At 37.4% G+C, this 21,200-nt stretch overlaps 1 protein-coding gene across 3 annotated transcripts in view; it reads right to left on the minus strand.

The window, feature by feature from the left end:
- The window catches only part of LOC136828360 (zinc finger CCCH domain-containing protein 13-like), a 110,075-nt gene that overhangs the window by 37,849 nt on the left and 51,026 nt on the right, over nucleotides 1-21,200 (minus strand). For all 3 annotated transcript variants that reach the window (XM_067086307.1, XM_067086306.1, XM_067086305.1), the window contains exon 3: nucleotides 11,144-11,365. In XM_067086307.1, coding sequence (XP_066942408.1) covers nucleotides 11,144-11,365 — 222 coding nt within the window. The remainder of the gene's footprint in view (nucleotides 1-11,143; nucleotides 11,366-21,200) is intronic.

Raw genomic sequence — 21,200 nt, forward strand, 5'->3', positions numbered from 1 at the left:
CATATATATATATATGTGTATGTATGTATATATATATATATATATATATATATATATATATATATATATATATATATATATATATATATATATTACTAAAAGGACCTCATTCAAACTGGAATATTTATTAAGAAAAAGTTACAAGCATTATTGGACAAACAGTCCTCATTATCAAGAACGTTAAATGTTGTAGGTTGTCAATCGTATCGTTATATACACACACACAACCTTTTAAATATGGAAAATGAAAAACAGCAATTGTACTACAGAGTGGGTTAGAAGGGTGACTGCTTTCAGGAAGATCTAAGAAAAACAAGTGAAAATTATTATTATTATTATTATTATTATTCAAAAAGCAGCAAAATCAACAACTGCACCATTTGGCGACTCCACGCATCCTACACAAAATCGGAAAGACTTAGAACCACCTCCCCACAATCAAAATCTCTGGATCCCCAGCAATTTACCGTGACAGCACTGAGATCATCTTAATCAAGTCAGTCATGAAGGACTGCAAAAGGGGAGACAGAGAGAATTCAGCCGAAGATCGAGCGGAAAAGAAACAAGAATAATGACGATGACAATTGCATGATTTGAAAATCGTCTCTTCTTTGATGTTACTAAATTGCTACTGGCACAGAGTACGACGATTTCCAGGGGACTGAGGATACATGCACGCACCGAGGCAAGGTAAATAACAGCACCTCTCTCTCTCTCTCTCTCTCTCTCTCTCTCTCTCTCTCTCTCTCTCTCTCTCTCTCTCTCTCGGCACCGACTTCTCAATGCGACAATTCAGCTTGTCAAGTTTCTGCCTCACGAAATAACACTTGAGTATTATCCTGTGTTTTACAACTCGGTTATTTTATAATTCGTGTTTCAGCTACTACATTGCAACTTCTATTACTAGTTTTTTTTTCTATAATGGAGCAATTGCTACCAGCTTCGTACAATAATATACTTTCTTCTTTCTATTTTTCCCTCTCCCGCACACACCGGTCTTTTATCTTTTATTTTGTGGAAGAGTTGAAAATTTTTGGCCTTTTAAGCTTCTCCCATGTGTCATTAAAACAGCATCATCATCAATAATAATAATAATAATAATAATAATAATAATAATAATAATAATAATAATAATAATATTTCTATTGAAAATAAGGACACAAACAAGCTGTAAGACTAAATAAACCTCTCTCTCTCTCTCTCTCTCTCTCTCTCTCTCTCTCTCTCTCTCTCTCTCTCTCTCTCTCTCTCTCTCTCTCTCTCTCTCTGAGACTGAACTTTCAATTCGGTGATTCAGCTTAAAACGTTCACAATTCAGAAGTAACATGTAAATAACCTATTATAATTTCCTTAGTCCTCACTTCCGATTCGATTTGTATTTTATTCTGTTAACGTTGCCATCAAATAATAATAATAATAATAATAATAATAATAATAATAATAATAATAATAATAATAATAATAATAATGATTGTATCTGGGGATATCAGGATGGAGTTTGGAATAGAAAATTGCGCCTTGGTCAACGTACAAAAAGGCAAAGTGACAAGGACTGAAGGGATAAAGCTACCAGACGGGAATAGCATCAAACACATAGGTGAGACGGGATACAAACACCTGGGAATTATAGAAGGAGAGGATATAAAACACCGAGAGATGAAGTATACATCAGGAAAGAATGTATGCACAGACTTAAGGCGATACTCAAGTCAAAACTCAACGCCGGAAACACGACGAAAGCCATAAACACATGGGCAGTACCAGTAAGTAGTGGAGTGGACGAAGGATGCACTCCGCAGCATAGATCAGAAAACTAGGAAACACTGACAATACACAAGGCACTGCGCCCAAGAGCAAATACAGACAGACTACACATAAAACGAAAGGATGGAGGGAGAGGTCTACTAAGAATAAAGGACTGTGTCAACATCGAGAGCAGAGCACTGGGGCAATACCTGAAAACCAGTGAAGACGAGTGGCTAAGGAGTGCATGGGAAGAAGAACTGATAAAAAGTAGACGAAGACCCAGAAATATACAGAGACAGGAGAATGAAAAACAGAAAAGAGGAATGGCACAGTAAACCAATGCACGGATAGTACATGAGACAGACTAAAGAACTGGCCAGCAACGAAACATGACAATGGCTACCGAGGGGAGAACTCAAGAAGGAAACAGAAGGAATGCTAACAGTGGCACAAGATCAGGCCCCAATAACTAGATATTTCCAAAGAACAACAGAAAGAGATAACATCTCACCCATATGCAGGAAGTGCAATATGAAAGACGAGACCATAAGCCACATGGCAAGTGAATGTCCGGCGCTTGCACAGAACCGGTACAAAAAGAGGCATGATTCAGTAGCAAAGCCCTCTACTGGATCCTGTGCAAGAAACACCAGCTAGCTTGCAGTTATAGGCGGTACGAGCACCAGCCTGAGGGAGTGAAGAAAACGATCAGGCAAAGATCCTCTGGGACTATGGTATCAGAACAGATAGGGTGATACGTGCCAATAGACCAGACGTGACGTTGATTAACAAAATCAAGAAGAAAGTATTACTCACTGATGTGGCAATACCGTGGGACACCAGAGTAGATGAGAAAGAAAGAGAAAAAACTGATAAGTATCAAGACATGAAAATAGAAATAAGAAGAACATGGGATATGCCAGTGGAAATTGTACCCATAATCATAGGAACACTAGGCACGATCCCAAGATCCCCGAAAAGGAATCTGGAAAAACTAGATGGCGAAGTAGCTTCACGACTCATGCAGAAGTGTGTGCTACTAGAAACAGCGCACATAGTGAGAAAAGTGATGGACTCCTAAGGAAGCAGAATGCAACCCGGAACCACACACTATAAATACCACTCAATCGAATAGGATGACTGAGATAGAAAAAAAAATAGTAATAATAATAATTGTTCATATTTACTCATTTACATTATCATACTACCACAAACAAGATCAAAAGGATCAATTAGTGTTAGAAAATGTCACGACACTCCAAAGAGAGAGAGAAAAAAATTGCAACTGTCAGAAAATGTGAATGCATCAGAACAATTACCTTGGGAGCACAAGCGTTTTACTGAGAATGTCGGCAGAAAAATGCTTGCTACAAAGGCATGACACGCAAGAAGGCGAAAAAAAAACTCGTCCCAGGAATGTTTGCGATATGTAGGAATAAAAGAATTGTATTCAGAAAGCGTTGTGATTTAAAAGAAGCAACAGGAATGTCTATGAAGGATTGTGTAAGTATAAATAATGAGGGATTTTTGTTTTCTTTATCATTGGGGTGGGTGCTGGGATTTAACAAGTAGATTGAACGAAATGAAGATAATGAAGTAAAACTCATAAACCCAGAATGGAAATATATAAGTATGATCTTGAAACTTATATTTAAATGAAGGCAACAGCTGTTCAAGTACCAGATTCGAGTACTAGTAGAACTGACATAGCGAGACACTGTTGTTTACATATCGCTTCTTTTCGTGAGTGTGAGGTGTGGCTCCTGAATGAATATGGTGACAGAGTACTTGGAAGTTGTTAAAGGAACTCAATTGGGAAATACAGTGAAGAGGTTAGGACTGATTAAGTGGGAAATACGGTGAAGGGGTTAGAACTTGATCAAGTGGGAAACACGGTGAAGAGTTAGAACTTGATAAAATGGGAAATACGGTGAAGGTCTTAGAACTTGATCAAGTGGGAAATACGGTGAAGGAGTTAATACCTTATCATGATTAGGCAATGACAACGGGCAAAGAAATTCCGTTACGAACAAAGACGAATGAGCTGACTGACAACATGAGCTGATACCGGACGAGAATAAAACCGAAGTCTATGAAACTTGAAAGAAAGCGTCAAGAGATGGATAAAAGAGCCGTGAATACTCTCGTAAAAAGTGAAAGCAAAGAGAGGAGAGGGAAAAACTCTCTCTCTACCATGTTTTATAACATTTAAGAAGCGAATCCAGGAAATATCAGTGGCCAAGAATCTCCTTAAAAAGAGAGAGAGAGAGAGAGAGAGAGAGAGAGAGAGAGAGAGAGAGAGAGAGAGAGAGAGAGAGAGAGAGAGAGAGTGGGCGACGCACTGAAAGACAAATCACTCAAGAGTCTCAGATTAGGATTGACCAAAACTCTATTTCGGTGTCTTGCCGCTCCTGAATAAAAAAAAAATGGACATAAAAGAGCCTGACATTAAAAGATAAAATGCTTTCAATTCTGTCGGCAGAGGAAAACGGAGACAGTGAAACAGGCGGATTAGTTCACACATTAGGGATTAGGAGGGTGGAGGAGAGGAGGAGGGGGGAAAATATATAAAAATGAAAGAAAGGAAATCGCGAGGATTATGCACGGCAGGGTCAGGGTCAAGGGAAACCTTCCATCGTGCAGGAGAGAGAGAGAGAGAGAGAGAGAGAGAGAGAGAGAGAGAGAGAGAGAGAGAGAGAGAGAGAGTTAGGATCATTTTAGAAACGAAGGAAGGGTGCCTAATTTAGACAAATGTATCATTATCGGCAGTAATGAGGATCGCTATTAAAAATGAGCATGAGAGAAGTTCAGCAGTGAACCTGGGATAGAACTATTACTGTTAAATAATCCAGACCTAGATCAATAATTGTCACAATCCCCCCAACGTGAGCTTGACCATCATAAACATTCATCTGCTACGTTTCGTCCACGATTGAGACATTCCTCCGGTCCCAAAGAGAACCACATTAAAACAGAACCCTGGCGATAGAGGAATCCACCGTAGTTAGCTGTTGCGGCTTCACACGAGGCTTTTATAGGTCATCAAATAATTAGCAGCGGAGGAAGATCCGAATCCAGCCGGCCCTCCAAACGCACCACTGTACTGCGGAGTAAAGGGAGCGAGCCGTGAGGACAGCAAGACACGCAATCGTGCGTGACGAAGGCAGAAGAAGAAGAAAAGAGGAAGAAGACCACGAAGAGGAGCAAGAAGAAGAAGAAGCAGCAGCAGCTAAGACATACATGAGACCTTCAGCAGCATTAGAGACGCCATTGATCAGCTTTAGAAGCAGGGAGCGAGCGCATATTATCGATTTAGCTCTTCATTCATTGTTGCGACTTGCAACTTCCCTTCCCTCCGTTTTCTTTCACTCGCTCGTACGTTTTCTGTTGGTATGTTTTTGCGGACATTTTTCTCGGTATTAATTTTATTTTTTATTTATTGCAAACTGACTTCATAGTCCTCTATACTAGCATCTATTTTTGTCTTTTAAATGATCAAGTTTCTCGAACACACTCTTTCTTTTTACTTTTTTCTTATTTGTTAATCAGTCGAATCCGAATGAAAACACTTATAAAATCATTCTCTATCACCGAGTTTTGCAAAAAGGAATTTTGCATGGAAACCTGTCTTACCCCATTTTCTTTTCGAGAAAGTTCGCCTATACAATTATCAGTATTATTACTACGTAGTTTACCTTATATAGATTCTTAGCTCAAACTGGTACCTTGATTTGGCAATACATCGAATGTATCACCATAGCAGTGTCATTAATTCTGATCAGACGTGCGTCCTTTCTCAAATGCAAACATATATTAAGTGGTTTGTTGCTTTCTGAAACCACATATCTTGATAAAACACCAGAACAAGTGGTTTACAATCAATGCATTTATTAAAGCAATCTGTCGGCTTCTGGAAGCCTCATTGTCACCCACTCCCCATCTATGCGATCTCTACATGTCTGTTGCAAATTTCAGCATTTTTCGGAACGACAGAGGTCTTGCCCCTAAGTAATCCTCTTTCCTTAAGAAGACTTATTCTTTTTATTACGCGGTGGCTGGCCCGAGGTACAGGATAAATAATACAGCTGACTAACCGTTAGTTTTAATAGTTATATCTTGCTACATCTTGCTGCTACAAAATCGGCGGGCTTCTCCCCAATCACAACCCACAATGCACCAGAGACAAGAAGAGCTTCAACATGCGCAATATCCTACGCAAGGTTAATACACAACACTTTTCTTTACTGTAATCTTCTTTTAAGAGGTTTTGCTTCGGCATGAGGTCAAGGGGGGATTTCTTTATCCCGACCTCACGAAGGAAGATTAATTTCCTAAGCTTTAAAATCTATTTATTTATTTTTTCCCGGCGGAGCTTCGATCATGCAATCGCTAAGCACGAGTCCGGTACTAGATCGTCATCCTATACAACGCAGCCGACGTCCAGCGAAATTAATATCTTTTTCCATTGCCACATAACTGTTTCTAAAAATAGCTGGCTAATTGATGGCTGTAAACACTGTTACGTGCAATCATACATCCAGTGAACCTGTGTCAGAGCCCAGCCTTGGAAGCAGCAGTAACAGAATAAAATGCGATGAAGGGGCAAAATTATCTTTTGAATCTTATTCTTTCTAGGGTTTTGTTTAGCCATATACTGTAGAATTTCAAAACTTACGTGTTGCTATATACGATACAGCAGATATGAAGACTATTAAGTATATAAGCATAATTCCACGCAAAGAAATGAAAATATGACAAATTTTTAAGTTATTTGTATTTTTCCTAACATACAAACCTTTGGTCTTTACATAGGGGAGACTTGCGTCTTGGATGGAGGATTCTGAGCAAATCTCTGAACTGAGTGGCAGTTCGCCTCACCTCGGGGCTCTTTCCTGGTCATGTAAGAGCAAAGAAAGGAGACCCATGCCTCTGATCTGTTGAACTTGTGATGTTCAACTGCCAGATTTCTTGTCCTTCGAATAAGTGTAAAGTCACTGATTCGAAGGCAGGCTTGGATGAACCCGTATTGTCGGGGACAGTAGAGCTGAAGATAACTAACAGGTCTGTTCATTGCCAATCCCTCTCTCCCCTTGCTAGAGAGAGGGTAGGAGTTACACCTATTAATCCAAAAAGGGCTAGATTCTAGACTGGATACTCAGTCATCTAGAACACCTGCATGCACGCCCGTCCAGCAAGTGACAGCTTGCTAATCGTATAGAAATGGAGTCTTGTTGAAATTACTTACCTTATAAACAAAGACATTGGTGATTTATATCACAAGAAGTAATTTTTTTTAGAAATGTTTTATTCCATTTAGAGAAAACTCTTAAAAGATTTAGAGGTAAGAATTTCTTCAAAGATACCAGGAGCCCTTTCTAGACAGTCTACCGTGACACAAACGGTAGCCTTCCTCCCAAAATCTCCTCTCATTAGCATGAAACAGCAGCTGTCTTCATTAAACAGTTAGAAAAGGCAACAAATACTTTTTGGGAGTCACGATATTGTCGTTCAATCTGTCGTTGTTTTGTGTCTTTGTTGCTACGGATGTTTCTGTTATTACTAATATTAATTCTATAGAAATTTAATAAATAAAAGATCACACACTTTCACGTACGTATGTGTAATCTGAACAGACTATACGCACATGTATTCATACACATTTATAAAACGGATACACTATCTGCACACAAATAATAAATACGTTACATCAATATGTCTCAAGAGTAGAGAATAGCTAGAAAGACACTAATTATATGTGCATCAAACTTTTCCAAGAGCGCTGACTCTATGCATAAAGATAAAAACAAAAAAGGTCTTTGTTTTTTATCCGCAATAATTTTGAAATGGAATATAAATTTAGGCCAAAGTCCAAGCGTTGGGACCTATGAGGTCAAGCAGTGCTGAAAGGGAAATTGAGAATAAAGAAGGTTACAAAGGTGTAACAAGAGGAAAACCTCGTGGTTATACTTAGGAACCAATTTTTATACGAGGGAGTGGAAACTAAGATGGAAGAAAGAGTATGAACGGAGGTACAGTAAAAGGAATGAAAGGAGTCGCAGCTAGGGGCCGAGGGGACGCTACAAAGAACCTTAAGTGATGCCTACAGTGCATCGCGTGAGATGCACTGATGGCATTATCCCCCCCGCCCCCCCAGGGGACAATACTTAGCCACGTGGAGTCTGTAATAACAGCTTACCCAAATGCAGTAAGTCTCTCTCTCTTTCTCTCTCTCTCTCTCTCTCTCTCTCTCTCTCTCTCTCTCTCTCTCTCTCTCCACGTTTGCGTGAATTTGAGTGTTTCCTTTGTATTAGACCTCTCTCTCTCTCTCTCTCTCTCTCTCTCTCTCTCTCTCTCTCTCTCTCACTAGCGTGCAACAGCAGTTTTCATCATCAGACAGTTATAAAAAGCAACAACTTTTTTTTTTTTGGAAGACGCGAGATTATTGTTGAATGTATCCCTTTAGCTGCTACTGTCCTTGTCATATGTTTTTGTTGTCGCAGATTTTTTTTGTTTTATTATTACTGATATTAGTTCTATACAAATTTAATAAATAAAGCCGATTGCTATCAACTTTGTTTTTTTTTCTTTGCCGTGGTTACACTCCTTTTATACGCACGTATAATCCAAACAGATTATATGCACGTTTAGGACTACTCATGCAACTGTACAAAACTAATACTCTGTACATATACACAAATATAAAAAAAATAAGCCACGTAGATATGCATAAAAATAAATCAAGAAATTAAGAATGACAAGAATGAATCCAGGTACAGAATACACGAGAGGTGTACCATGACACTAATTACGAGATGTGAATTTTGATCGGAATTATATGTGCAGAACTTTTTAAAGGGTGCTGACTCCAAGCATAAAAAAAAGACTCTGTCTCCGCTCAGCTAAAACTGTAGTCGTTTTTTTTTATGAGCAATACTTGTAATCATGGCTACGTGCAGTTTATAATAACAGCTTAGCCAAATGCAGCAACTCACATGCACTGCTCTCTCTCTCTCTCTCTCTCTCTCTCTCTCTCTCTCTCTCTCTCTCTGGATATGTGAATCTGCGTGTTTCCTGAAGTATTAGATACTCTCTCTCTCTCTCTCTCTCTCTCTCTCTCTCTCTCTCTCTCTCTCTCTCTCTCTCTCTCTCTCTTACCTGACCTTTTATAAAAAAAAAAAAAAAAAAAGTTGCAGTGGCTGCCATCACACATGATTCGATGACTCATCTTCTTCTTCTTTCGACCTTATTAATCCCACTGTATAGCAGGGTCGGGCGCTCGAGTCAACCTCCTCCATCTATTTCCATTCCTTGCATCTGCTTCCCACAGTCCCACCTCACCCATATCCCTCCCCACCACCTCCATCCATCTAATCCGCTGGCGCCCCACACTCCTCCTCCTCCTCCTCCTCCCCATCACTGGCATGTTCTTAGCTCTCTTGATTGGTTCCACCTCCTCTCTTCTTATTACATGAGCCACAGTATCTCAGACGAGCTTCCCCAGCCTTCCCCTGTACGTTACATATACCACACATTCTTCTCATATCTTGACTCTCCCTCCTTTCCAGTAGTGATATTCCAGCAATCCATCTCACCATCCTCATCTCTGTTCTTTCCAACAGTCCATCCTCTTTCCTTTAAAGTGCCCAAGTTTCTGCCCCATACAGCAGTACAGGCCTGATAACTGTCTTATAAATTTTTATTTTGAGCCTTAATGGCATTTTCTTGTCTAAAACAACCCCAGTTACTTCCCTCCACTTTCGCCATGCTTCTTTCACTTTGTCTCATTGCTTTCTCAGTACCTCCCTCCTCTGCTTTTATTGATCCCAAGTAGTTAAACTCATCGTTCTGTTTTAGCGCTGTACCATCTTCCGCTTGAATGCTTACTTCTTCACGTCCTTCTTTCCTACTAATCATTAGCTCAGTCTTTCCAATGTTCACTCTCAATCCTTTCTTTTCTAGGGCTCCTTTCCATGCTAAAAACCTTTCTTGCAGTTCTTCTGTGTCTGCTATAATGACTAAATCATCAGCAAACATCAGTTCCCACAGTTTTTCTGATGTCGAAGTGTCTATAACGACTAGAAACAAGAATGGACTCAGAGCTGATCCCTGGTGGAAGCCAACCTCCACTGGGAATGCCTGTCTCCCTATATTTTGTCTGCACACTGGTTCTTGCCCCCTCATACATCATCTTCACTAACCTTACCAACTTCTCTGGTACTCCTCTCTTTCTCAAACACCAATAAACTGCTCCTCTTGGTACCCAGTCATATGCCTTTTCAAGATCCACAAAACACGTAACCTTTCCTGTTTCCTTCTAAATACTTCTCTTGGACCTGCCTTACTATAAAAACAGCATCCACTGTGCTCTTTTCTTTCATAAACCCAAACTGCTTTATTCCTTTCTGTATCTTGAATAGTTCCAAAAAGCTTTATTCCTCTGTAGTTCAGATTAACACGTCTCCTTTTTGTTTATACATTTTAATCATCCAACTATCGTTCCAGTCCCTTGGCATTTCCTCTACATCCCAGATCTTTTCCAATAGTGAGTGCACCCACTCTTTACCTAGATTTCCAAATGCTTTTGATTAAAGCATTTATTTACTGTTCCTTTCTTTATAGCATTCTCGACTTCACCCTCTCTGGTGTTTGCTATTTGTCCTTCAACTGGAGGAACATTTTCCAGTTCTTCACACTCATTCTCAGTGTTTAATAGTTGTGGAAAATATTCTTTCCATCTCCTCTTGACCTCTTCTTCCTCAATTAAGATATTTCCATTTTCATCTTTAATAATTCCTACCTGCCTGTCTTTTCTTCTCGCTTCTGCAATTCTATAGATTGTCTTTTCTCCCTCTGGTGTTCCCATCTTCTCATACCACTCTCTCATGGCTTCTCCCTTTGCAGTCGCTACCTTTCTCTTTGTTTCCCTCTTCGTCCGTCTATACTCCTCTCTTGTTTCGATGACTCATATTTCATATTAATTATCTTTTGTACCGTTATATTCATAATACCTGATTTCCATGCATTTTTGAATCAACTGGAAGCTCTGAAGTCCGACAGGAAATAAACGAATAAATTCTACTTCACCAAGGGGACTCGAACCCATGCAAAATACAAGAATGAGTTTAGCGTTTTAACCATATCGCTATCAAGCAGGTTGCTAATCGTGACAGACAATAAATAGGAAAGACACGAGTGAAGAATTTCATAAAGGCCCTTGGAATCGCTGCTTACCCGAATATGTAAAAATTATATAAAAAAAAAATATATATATATATAAAGCTACTTACCATAGTAAAAAAAAAGTATAGAAGAATTATGACGAAAAGGCACAACAAAAACATTACTAATTACCTGAATGTAAACAACGGAAAATAGGGGGAAAAATTTAATAAATTACCTGGGTAAAATTCCTGCCGACGCTCTTGATGAAGACATAATGTTCGGGGACATCGTCCCCTAGTTGACCTGTCAGCTCTTGCCGGAGGTCAACCAGGGTCACGTCCGGCAGTACCCGGACGAAGCCCGCCGAGACCGTCTCTTCGACGACAGTGTTCCTGGCCAGACGGCGGAAGGGGATCCATTTGTCTTGGGGGAGGATGTACACGTGCAAATCCGACAGCTGTGAAAAGAAGATTAAACGTTAGTTGGATTTGCTTGTTGGGATACTCGCTAAAAAAAAAAAAAAAAAAAAAAAATAAAAAACTAGCCTAATAAAATCTACTGTATGTACACGGACTTGTGTGTGTGTGTGTACGAATTATTATGCACAGGTTCCTCCTCTTTAACGGAGAGTTTAAGGATGCATATGTCCGTGACTTCTCTTGTTCTCTTATGAGCCAGATCCTATTTGGGGAAATGGCTCAAGAAAAAATCTGAATATTTATGAGCAGAAAAAGACAAAGAGATGATAAGTTCGAAAAGTTATTTTCATAAAAACACCCTTATTTTTTTTTTATATAAGTACATACACACAATCATATAGTACATGTTGGTGATATAGCCCCATGGCCCTTACAATTATCAGTATTTTCATAGCTTTGTTCCAGAGCACACTAGATCCACATTTCAGAAAAAACAGAACAATTTGTAAGGTATGAATGGCCTTCCGACGATCTCCTATGCGACAGTTAATTTGGGCTTGTTCACTGGCGTCTTTCTTCGTTAACGGAGCCAATCACTAATACATCATGCTCAGTTATCTAAAAACATGGCACCATCTACCAACTGAATCCTACAGATTTTATCTACTGCGGATTCAAAACTGGTTCGCTTAACTAATAACACCCGTATTTTCGGTAGCTTTAATATCGCAAAGCTGCTAACCGTTAGACAAATCCCGTGTATATATGGGTAAAATTTTATAAGTCGCCAATAAGACTCCAGCCAGCCATTTTTGCACAAAAACCATTTTGAGTTTTTTCATGCAAAAATGACTTGGAAATAATAGGGCACTAAAAGAACCTTACCAATATAACTTCACCTACGACTGGTTACAATTTTGCCATATTAGCTATGGAGGGGAGTGGTATTCTTACCTTATAAGCCGTAAATTTTCTCATTTTTTATTTATCATTTGCGCATAGTGTTTATGATTAATGAGAATGAAGAGCTTTTTCAAAAATGTAAGTTACAATTTCATAGTGTGTATTGGCAACTTATAAAATAATACCTATATATGTATGTATATATATATGTGTGTGTGTGATTTGTTTCAAAGCGTGTGTAATTTCCTAAAAACAATAATTTAACTCTAACACAATTATGATTAGGTTATAGTCATCAGGGCAAGTTAGCTTCACTTTAGAATAGTATGCAGTGGCATCGAAAAAGAAAACGTACCAGCACTCTAAAGAAAACTGATCCTGGCTTAGTATTTTCAAGGTAAACTTGAATAAAACATAACGAGGGTTATTTTCTGTCATTCCTTGTTCCACAGCTGCGTTTACTCGTTATTTTGATCTAGATATGCTATCAAATTAACATTGTGAGTTTCATATTTTTCAATTTTAACTGTTTTACTTCCATTCATATTAGAAGGCCTCTCTTGTGCTGATTTTACCAATTCCATTCATCTATCTTACTTTACGGGAGTTTGATGCTAACATATTTGTTGCTTATTTCATAGATATTAAAACACAGTTCATTCATAACCACTGAAAAAACAATGAATAAAAAGCCTTTCAAGTGTAATGCTAACAATTTTTTATAATTACTATTTCCTAATCAATCATATATATATATATATATATAATATATATATATTTATATATTATATTATATATATATTATATATATATATATATATATATATATATATATATATATATATATATATATATATATATACTGTATATAATATATATATATATATATATATATATATATATATATATATATATATATATATATATATATATATATATATATATAATATATATATATATATATATATATAATATTTATATATATATATATGTATAAATTTATCCTGTTGTTTGAAACACTATCGCAGCCTTTTTCCTCTGAGGCCCCTTAATGTTATGAAAGATTTCTTGTAAGTGACTGTATAGGTGAATGTTAATGTCACTTCCTGAATCTGTAGGAGCTGTCAACGTATCATTACACGATTCTCATTTTTTCGTTACAAAATCTAAGCGATAAATAAATATTTCCATAGTGTTTAATCTTAATTATTAGTTTATTAGTATATTGTGTAGATATTTAAATTTTGAGTACCTAGTAGTGGATCTTATACAGAATTACACAAAACTAACAAGAATAAAAGATGCACTTATGGATGCAAGTTCGGCTTTCAAATTCACTTAAATTCTCTTAGAGAAGAATCGACTTACTGTCAAGGTTAACACGCACGTGTATTCTTATAAAATCACGAGTGCAAGACTGCTGGAACATGAGTGTTTTTTTGTCAATATCCATAGTGTTAACAAGTGTGTATACATGCAAACGGAGAATGTAGCTAATATCCTCTTGCAATAAAAGGAAATGGATTTTCTCGAATGTTTGTATGCATGCGTTCCCTTACATAAATAATGAATACATTGTTTATGGAAGGGCACGTTCTGAGAAGCCAAGTGACGCGCTTTTGATGTTTAATTCAATCTGCTTTGGAATTCCAAGGGAATGCTTTGCTGTGCTGAAAGCACTTGCAATATTTATAAGCTGTATATCCATGACGTGCAAATGAATTAAATATGAAGTAAGTGGGTTCCTACAAAAATTCACCACACAGCGCGCTCTCAAATAGAACGAAGAAGCCAGGAACTTATTTTTCAACATCGTAATTATGAAGTTGTTAGCAGTCATTAGATATTAAAATGGAAAAATGAGGTCCATAGCTCAGTACATACACGTGTATATGTATATTTATATTATGTATGTATGTATGTATGTATGTGTATATATATATATATATATATATATATATATATATATATATAATATAATCAAAACTACAAACGTCCTTTAATATCAATTCGCTCTACCTCGGAAATAATATATTTTCATATATGTTACCGAAGGGGAATTTTTAGTTGATAATAAGTCCACCGTCCCGTGGGGTCGAACCAGCGACGGACGAGGACTCAGGACTAGGACGCACTAACAATATCCAGTCGGCCACAAGAGAGGTATAAGTGAATATCGCCTCCCATCAACTCACCCGTCGAACTCAGGTGTTTTGCATTTGGAGACGATCCACCCACCTCTGCCATGTTGACCGTGTAGTGCGTTTGTCGCATGTAGCCATATTATGACTATTTATCACATCACCGTGATTCATATACAATCAGAAAGCTACAAACGTCCTTTAGTATCCAATTCGCTCTACCTCGGAAATAATATATTTTCATATATGTTACCGAAGGGGAATATATTATTTCCGAGGTAGAGCGAATTGGATATTAAAGGACGTTTGTAGCTTTCTGATTGTATATGAATCACGGTGATGTGATAAATAGTCATAATATGGCTACGTGCGACAAACGCACTACATGGTCAACATGGCAGAGGTGGGTGGATATCGTCTCCAAATGCAAAACACCTGAGTTCGACGGGTGAGTTGATGGGAGGCGATATTCACTTATACCTCTCTTGTGGCCGACTGGGTTAGTGCGTCCCTGTAGTCCTGAGTCCTCGTCCGTCGCTGGTTGACCCCACGGGACAGTGGACTTATTATCAACTAAAAATTCCCTTCGGTAACATATATGAAAATATATTATTTCCGAGGTAGAGCGAATTGATATTAAAGGACGTTTGTAGCTTTCTGATTGTATATGAATCACGGTGATGTGATAAATAGTCATATACATATATTATATTATATATATATATTATATATGACTATAAAATATTTTGTTAAAACAGAATTCCATCTAATAGAGGGAGCCCACAAATACACCATAAGGGTAGAATTTAGAGCATTGTATTCCGAAGACAACTGTCTTCCTCAACGGACAGGTAATCAGTCCACTGAGGAAGACGGTTGTCTTTGAAATATAACTATAGATTCTACCCTTTGATGTTTCTATGGGCTCCTTCTATTAGATTATATATATATTATATATATATATATATATATATATATATATATATATATATATATATATATATATATATATATATATATATATATATATATATATATATATATATATATATATATATATGTGTATAGCCTATAATGAGAAATAAACCAATATATATATATATATATATATATAATATATATACATATATATATATATATATATATATATATATATATATATCTATCTATATATATATATATATATATATATATATATATATATATATATATAAATATAATTACAGCCTACCAAGAAATAAACCAAGGAAAAACTTAGAAAAGCCTAAAAAATGAGGGGAACTGGATGGAGAAAACTGAAATGGCCAAGGAATACGACACGACAGATAAGGGGAAGGTAATAAAGCACTGGGCGGACATGCCATATCAATGTCCGGTGCATCAAAGAGGTTAGTGAACTTCTGCCATTGATTTCCAAGCAATTTGGGAAGGATAGTGTAATACGGTATATGGAAGAGCGGTTCCCCCAAAAATGTTCTGCCTGCAGGAATTTCATTCATTACGAAAGTGTGAAATTTGTTCATTAATAAGAAATTAATCATTTCTGACTTAGTAACGGATTCCGTCACGGTGATTAGTTACTATAAAATTTTCATGCTTAGTTTTCTTCATGAATTATTTAAAGGTACCTCTTTCTCTAGCAAATTCTAGTAAAACGTTCATATATATATATATATATATATATATATATATATATAAGGAACTAACAAACATATGAGCACGCATTTAACAAAAATAAATTTGTGACTTATATCGGCATCGAACCCTGGTCTGTCAAATGACAGGCCAGTGTGCTACCAATTGACCCACGCAAGTCATAAAAACAGTTTAAACCTAAATACTCTGTCCTTGACATTTTTCCCGACAGGCTGCCGCCCAACAGATCAGCGAATTTCATTAGTCGGCTCATGTTCAAGTTGAAGGGGTAATTCGAATGAAATGGTACCAACTGACTCACTGGTGGGTCGGGAAGTTGGGTAAAATTCGCTGGCAAGTTAGTAGGCAGGCTGTCCATGAAAAAACTATGGCACAGAAGTGCTTACATTCAAACTTCTTATATGACTTACGTGGCTCAATTGGTAGCGCCCTGACCTGTCATTTGAGAGGCTGGGATTCAATCCTGACATTAGTCAGAAATTTATACATACATGCACACACACACACTATATATATATATATATATATATATATATATATATATATATATATATATATATATACATATATATATATATATATATATATATATATATATATATATAATATATATATATATATATATATATATATATATATATATATATATATATATATATACATATATATATATATATATATATATATATATATATATCCACAAAAATACATAAAGGAGCGACATTAGAGAAAGGCAAAACAGCAGAGGCTGAAACATTATCTTCCAACTGTTGAACCGAGGATGATGAATCACCTCACAGACACCTGATGCAACTACGCGGAGACCTCAATCACTCTTCATTAAACACCGTCACAGAAACTGCGCCATTCGTCTTTATCAATTTGTTGCATGTACATTTGCTCGTCTGCTTGCAAAGGGGATAAACGAGCTGATGATGAGTCTTGTTTCTGAAGCGGCTATAGGTTTGGAACTTCTTTGTACTGTGACTTTTGATCTGTTTTTCTTTCTGAAATCCTTAATTATGGAAAATGGCTTTATATATATATATATATATATATATATATATATATATATATATATATATATATATATATATATATGAGAGAGAGAGAGAGAGAGAGAGAGAGAGAGAAATATATCTATATTTAGGTTTTAAATCCATGGTCTATTCTTATATATAAATATATATATATATATATATATATATATAGAGAGAGAGAGAGAGAGAGAGAGAGAGAGAGAGAGAGAGAGAGAGAGAGAGATTTATACACATGAAAATAAATAAATAACGATAAGCTACTGTGAGGTCTATATTTAGCAGTTTTACACGCTTACCATCCATGGTCTTATTCTTATAATAGTCAAATAACTGTTACAAAAAGAGAGAGAGAGAGAGAGAGAGAGAGAGAGAGAGAGAGAGAGAGAGAGAGAGAGAGAGAGACTCATGCTGATGATACCTGTGCTCGTAAGAAGTCTTCCTCATCATCAGTTTCATGACCTTATCACGAGTAGTAACTCTCCATTTCCTCTACATCGCCATAATCATCGTCATCATTATCACACTCATTTCTCTCCTCTAACTTTCCCGATTCGTCATCGCCCGCCCCAGTTCTGTCAATCATCAGCATGTCAATAGCGACAGGTAATGATTTAGAGGCGATCACTCTACTTTATTCCCCGAGGCGACGCTTATTCGTCGCGTTTCCTGCTTCTGTGATAATGCAGCAGATATCGATGGAGTCGTGTAAGTGAATAATAATATGCGCAGCTCAAAAGTGAGCGAGAAAACTCAATTGAATATCTTGACAGGCTTTTAGTTTTCTGTAAAAAAAAAACTATTGAGGTGGCTTATTGTCTGTCCGTCCGCCCTCAGATCTTAAAAACTACTGAGGCTAGAGGGCTGCAAATTGGCATGTTGATCATCCACCCTCCAACCATCAAATATACCAAATTGCAGCCCTTTAGCCTCAGTAGTTTTGATTTTATTTAAGGTTAAATTTAGCCATGATCGTGCATTTGGCACCGCTGTAGGTGCCAACAACATAGGCCACCATCGGTCTGTGGCTGAGTTTCATGGGCGCGGCTGAGTTTCATGGGCCGCGGTTGAGAGTTTCACGGGCCGCGGCTGAGAGTTTCATGGGCCGCGACTGAGAGTTTCGTGGGATGTGGCTGAGAGTTTCATACAGTATTATACGCTGTACAGAAAACTCGGTTGCGCCGAAGAAACTTCGGCACAATTTTTACTTTTTTTTTTTTTGTCAGGGTCACAATGGGACGAGTTGCCAATTGCCATTTTGAAAAGACAAGACTCTAAGAACACAAGAAAGAGAAAACGAGAGAGAAAAGGGAGGAAGAGGTTACAAGATTCGCGAAAAATTGAAGGACCCAATAAAATAAGATTACTTCTTTTTTATCACCTCTGTATTCTCAGCAACGTAGATCGAAAAGGAATTGGATTTCAGCATGAATATTGGGATGTTTAATTTATGTATTTACATATTTATTTTTGGAACTTGCTCATTCGACCGTATATAGTTCCCCTCCCTCCCACCTAAAAAAAACATTTTTTTTAGTATGATTTGGAATGTGCACTTCCAGTGAAACAATATAAAGTTTCCCGTGTGTTCACTTCTATATTCTATATATATATATATATATATATATATATATATATATATATATATATATATATATATATATATATATATATATATCGTATTTATTACATTGGAACTTTCCCAGCTTCCATTTACCCCAGTTCCATACCCCCATTCTCTTCCCCATCCCTTCGGACCTGATCCATGCAGGGACGCTGGGTATCCCTTAAAAAAAAATTACTCTACGGTAAAAGAAAAGATTCTTTATAACGCCATTTCTCATCCCTTCGGGCAGGATAAATCACACCTTTCGAAGTTGATTAATGCCGTTCCGCCTTAATCGCAAGAAAAAAAAAAAAAACATTACCCTAAGCAGCTAACTCATGTCGCAGGACCACCACACGGTAATCGATAAATCATCAAAGAGACTCATAAATAATTATATGGTATTTGTCACTACGGGTTCTAAGAATATGAAAATGATTGGTCCGTGGTTGCCCTCATCTATTATTTCACTCCTTTTATCCTCTTTCCTAAGTTTTCTCTTGTTTTTCTTTCCTTCTTTTCATTTATTATGCAGAAACTCACTCTCTCTCTTGTAATCGTTATTTCTGTTGTGGCCATAATAATAAACAAGTAAATAATGCGCAGAAGTTTCTTTGGCGCAATCTAGTTTACTGTACAGCCGCTACGGCGTATAATCAAGGCCACCGAAAATAGATCTATCTTTCGGTGGTCTCGGTATAATGCTGTGTGAGCCGCGGCCCATGAAACTTTAACTACGGCCCGGTGGTGGCCTGTCCTATATCGTTGTCAGACGCACGATCATGGCTAACTTTAACCTTAAATAACATCAAAACTACTGAGGCCAGAGGGCTGCAATTTAGTATGTTTGATGATTGGAGGGTGGATGACCAACCTACCAATTTGCAGCCCTCTAGCCTCAGTAGTTTTTAAGATCTGAGGGAGGACAGAAAAGTGCAGACAAAAAAGTGCGGACGGACAGACAAAGCCGCCACAATAGTTTTCTTTTCAGAAAACTAAACCTGTTAAAGATAACCCTTGCAGCTTACCGATATTCTCCGCTTTATTTTCATCGGTGTATATGAAGTCTATTCCCGTATACGTTCATAAGTAACTCTGAGACAAGCTCGCATTAGGCTTGATTAATATAGAATCTGACTGACCACAACCGGCTGCGTGAGAAAGGATTATTCTAAAAGCCACTTCATTCTGACCATGACTTCCTGGCGATGACGGAGGCTTTACGTAACCGACAAATCAATGAGAGGTTCGACGACCTATGAGCAAAGGTGCTTCCTGAATACAGCATTTTCTTGTATTATTCCTGTTGGGGTTTTTTGGCATAATCGCTGAAAAGGGTCTGTACTGTAGGCAGGTGGATACAGCTGTCGTTAGGTTACGCGTGGCTTTCTCCAGACACGTGGTAACAGGTGTCTTTGAGCAGCGTTTCTTAATAGGTGCCAATGGCTATCACTGTGCTCGTTGCAAAGTGATTCTGAACAGGTGGGTAAGGGTGCTTTCGGATCATCTTCTTCTTCTTCTTCGTTTAACATGCTTTTTCCAATTTTTTATATGGGGTAAGCACGATGCCTTCTTTTGAAGGACTTTGATGTGGCGTTGGGGTAGACCGTAGCCTCGATCGGCTGCCCTGCCCGACGTCGCTTAGACCCCGGTAGCGCATGTGTACATGTATCGTACCAAATCCCCAGCTCCCTTTCTCCCAGCAGCGAGGAGAGTTGAGCGGTTAGGTCGACAGTTGACAGACAATATTTCCAAACAAATGTCTACGGGTGTCATGTATTATGTCACATATTAATTTGTCACTGCATTGATGAACATGTGTTGATCAAAGCGAGCTACTAAACATCACTGAATTATAACTGCATTATTGTTGTATTAATAAGTTTATGGCGAATATGCAGTGTGCAATGATTATCATTAAAATATATCAATTGATCTTACATATTTCTATGAGCTGTAAAATATATCAACTGATCTTTCATATTTCTATGAGATGTTAATTATCACATACATTCCTATTACAATCATACCAGTAAGGACAAAAGATGGAGTATTAACAGACCACGTTAAGTCGCACAAAAATAAAATTAGCAAATAAAATAAAACACAAAGAATGAACGATATAACATACGATCTTTTCGTGAATAATCTTCCACCAGAGCACATGATAATGTCGGGTTAACCAAGTGACTAAATCCCCACGTCATGGCTGAATGAAAGGCGTACCTAGAGACGAAGGTATATGATTACAGGGATCCTCTGATTAATGCAGAAATCCTCTCGTAAAGTCTACCAGTGTATTAAGTAGAACGTGACGTGCAAACTGCGCCACTGACCTGGACCTTGACCTTGAAACATATGCACCGAAGGTCCACTCGGGTAAACGCACGTGTTATCAAAGACACGCGTATTATCACATGACCTCAGTGGTCTGGTTAAACTATTTTATTAATAATAATTATCATCTTACCAGCAAATTAACTTACATTTTCATACTGCTTTTTAGTCAGATCAACGTAGCTGGGTATGG

This window comes from Macrobrachium rosenbergii, chromosome 42 (assembly GCF_040412425.1).
Source record: "Macrobrachium rosenbergii isolate ZJJX-2024 chromosome 42, ASM4041242v1, whole genome shotgun sequence".
Taxonomy (NCBI): Eukaryota; Metazoa; Arthropoda; class Malacostraca; order Decapoda; family Palaemonidae; genus Macrobrachium; species Macrobrachium rosenbergii.